The sequence below is a fragment of the Platichthys flesus genome, chromosome 4, assembly GCF_949316205.1.
Source record: "Platichthys flesus chromosome 4, fPlaFle2.1, whole genome shotgun sequence".
Lineage (NCBI taxonomy): Eukaryota > Metazoa > Chordata > Actinopteri > Pleuronectiformes > Pleuronectidae > Platichthys > Platichthys flesus.
Window position 1 is genome coordinate 28,530,430 of NC_084948.1, and position 3,521 is coordinate 28,533,950.

The 3,521-nt window shown below is 39.2% G+C and overlaps 1 protein-coding gene across 1 annotated transcript; it reads right to left on the minus strand.

Annotated features, from left to right (window-relative positions):
• Positions 1 to 472: 472 nt before the first annotated feature.
• Positions 473 to 1,411, minus strand: LOC133951721 (olfactory receptor 11A1-like). Its single transcript, XM_062385845.1, has one exon. It carries the CDS (start codon positions 1,400 to 1,402, stop codon positions 473 to 475), a length of 930 nt encoding a protein of 309 aa, XP_062241829.1. The 5' UTR covers positions 1,403 to 1,411.
• Between the last annotated feature and the right edge of the window lie 2,110 nt (positions 1,412 to 3,521).

Consider the following 3,521-nt stretch of genomic DNA (forward strand, 5'->3'; position numbering starts at 1 on the left):
CTGCTCTGTAATATTTGAAAACAAACCCGGAAGGAGAAGTTGAGCAGCGAGGCCAGGTGGGGGGTGCAGGTGCTGACGGCTGAAAAATGTTTACTGTTGCAATAAACTTCGTTTTCTGAAACTGAACGTCTTTTGAATTTTCACTATTTTGATTTATTATGAATAGTTATTATAATTTATTCAAGTATTTTGTTAATAATTAGCACATGAGTTATTGATAAGTAAACGTGTCCCCGACTACAAGGTGGATATTGCTTCTTGTTTTTCACGTGGTTCCAGTCAAAAGTTCTGTCGTTGACTTTAGACACAAACATCAAGTGAAGAAGGAAAAACATTCTCACTCTTTATGAAACAAAGTATTTGTAAATAACACATTTTTGTAGTATTAATACAATTGACCACACAGACATTAAACTGCAACATTAATGATGACATGAGAAAAGAAATTCATGTATTGTTTTTTCCCACTGACCTACATGTTTCCACACAACATGCGTTTACACATGATCCAGATCTTAGACATTTTCAGTCCGTACAGTACGGGAGTAAAGAGCGGCTGACACGTTAGAAAGTATAAAGATAAAAATATTCTCAACATAATAGGAACACTGCTCATATTAAACCTGTTCTGTAATAATTCAAAACAAGCCCCGAAGGAGAAGTTGAGCAGCGAGGCCAGGTGGGGGGTGCAGGTGCTGACGGCTTTTTGTCTCGTCTGCTTGGAACCAGAGAAACAAACCTTAAAAATCCTCACGTACGTGTAGAGGATTAAAACCAGAGGAAGGATGATGGAGATAAATGTGTAGATGAGTCCATACACGTTGTTGACTGTGGTGTCAGAACACGACAGTTTGACCACAGAGTAATTGTCACAGTAAACTTTGTGAATGATGTTTCCACACAGCTGTAAAGGGGAAGTCAACGATACCAAAACAACAATCGCAAGAAAAGGGAACAACCACGTGACAGCAATTAGCATCGTAACTGTTTGAGTTGTCATACGTGTGTTGTACTGCAGAGGACAACAGATGGCCAGGTATCGGTCATAAGACATCACGGCTAAATTAAAGAATTCCACACTTCCATAAGAATAAACACAGAAGATCTGCAGGAAGCAAAGAGGACGAGAAACAGTGTGAACGTCTGAGAGGATCTGGAGCAGGAGGAGAGGAAACAACCCTGTGCTACCATACAGTTCATTTACAAACAGGCTGCACAGGAACACGTACATAGGTTCATGGAGACTTCTGTTCATACAGATAACTACAATCAGCAGCACGTTGGCACAGAGGATCAACAAGTACAAGGACAGGACCATCGTGAAGAACAAGTATCTCAACAGTCCAGAGTCCACATAAGCAGCCAGAGTGAAATAAGAATCCAGAGAGGAGTTCATCATCATCTTTCAGATTAACAAATGAAAACAACACTTTTTTGTTCTCAGGCTTCAAGTGAACAAACTCAGTGTTGTGAAGTTAAAGCATCAAACACATTGACAGAGTAAAGACATTTTGACACATTCAGTTATAATCAGTGAAATGATCATTGACTGAAACTCTAATTTATCTCCTGAAGTTAATGCATCATGAACTGAGACACACTGATGATCCAAACAAATCATCCAATAGCAGAGTCACACTCTGGTGTTTCTGATATATTCAGAAGTGTCTCCGCTGCTGAAGGGAAACAAGCTGCCTCTTATATTTCTTTGACCGATCTCATGAAGTGGAGCAGGTGAGTGTTAGTGTGAGTCCGACCAACCACAGCTTAGGGATTCACTTTCATTCACTGACATAAAGTTGTATATCAATCACGGTGGTTTGCTCATCTCTATTTTCAAAGTGCAGCAGATTCTGTTGAATCTTATAGAAATGTCATCCTGCACTAAACACAAACACACACACACACACACACACACACACATGCAGGATTAATTTACAAGCCTGAATATTTCCCTGTTATTTCCATTGAGTCATAGTTCAGCTTAATATTATTATTAAGTGACCCGGTTACGACGAGAGGAGAAAGAAAAGTAAAGAATGAGACGATTTAAGCAAAATTTTGTCTCTTGTACTTTTTATTCGAAAGTAAATATTAATATTATATTATTAAAATCTGTGATATTCACTTCTAAACATATATACCTTTATTTAATTTGTTAAGTTTTTTCTTACAAAATTACTAAAAATCTGCACCTATAAGAATCAATAAAAGAGATCTATCTGTCTCTCTCTCTCTCTCTCTCTCAGGCTGGTCTCATCACAATTTCGTAGGAAATGCTACTAAAAATAATTCACTAGAATTTGTATGAATTCCACTAAATTGTGATTCAAGAGGCTGGGGACACGTGACCTGTGCGCTTCTCTCTCTTCGTGAAAACCAAAAACATGGCGGACATTAATCTAACCATAACCCTAATATAAAAAATACATATGAAGTCTGCACCACGTGATTCAGCAGAGTGACAGCCGCAGGAATCAGCTGTTCCTGAACCTGGGTTGACCTTTGATCCTTGCACCTGAGTCAGTTTTGATGGCTTACAGGATGGAAACTAAATATGACATGGTATGAACTGTTTTGGAATTGGGCTGAACTCCACTACCATAGCCCAATGCAAAACTATGGAGGGTGCCACTGAGTAGGGCCAAAACCTGGAAAAAAATAGATTTTACTGTTTTATTAGTAAGAAAAACTAAATCTGACCCAACAGGTGATTTTCTCACACCAAAAAACATAGAGAAGCATGCAAGGTTCACGGTCGCAATCTCACTTAATAATGAAAACTCATTTGAACTACAAAAGATGGGAACAACACACACACCTACAGGAATGCCATTCAATTTGTAGTTCTCTGTATGATTCTTCCTGGTTGAGAATTGGGTTGTGAAAATTGGGTTTAGAAAACATGTTAGCGATTTGTTTTCTTACCCATGAATGAAGATATTGAAACTGAAACACACAAATCTCGACATCGAAACATCAGGAACTAATAATATAGAGCCTTTTAACTTAAAGAGCTGTTGGTACCTTATCAACCCACTAGAGCACTCCGCTCCCAGAACTCAGGCTGTCGTCCCTAAAGTCTCTAAAAGTAGAGCAGGAGCCAGAGCTTTCAGCCATCAAGCTCCTCTGCTGTGGAATCATCTACCACTTTCAGTTCGGGAGGCAGACACCATCTGTTCGTTTAAGAGTAGACTCAAAACCTTCCTTTTTGATAAAGCTTATAGTTAGAGCTGGTCCAGTCTTAGACCTGCTCTTAGCTCTGCTGCTGTAGGTCTAGAAGGCCGATAACATCAACTGGCTCTATGCATTGATTAGTGCGGCAGAACGTAACTTGCCTTATGTTCTAAAATAGGAAGCGTTTATTCTAAAAAGGCATAGAGGTATTGATGTCTGATCTACTGAGTGGATCACATGGTTTTCATCGTTCTACCATACAAACCAGTAGCCAGTCAGATTTACCTTGAGCCTCAGTGTAGCCTCCAGTTCAGCCTGTTTCATTGATTACAAGTCAAACACAC

Bases quoted from the DNA above. Each gene is read 5' to 3' on its own strand.
- LOC133951721 (XM_062385845.1), bottom strand. From the start codon at position 1,402: ATGATGATGAACTCCTCTCTGGATTCTTATTTCACTCTGGCTGCTTAT.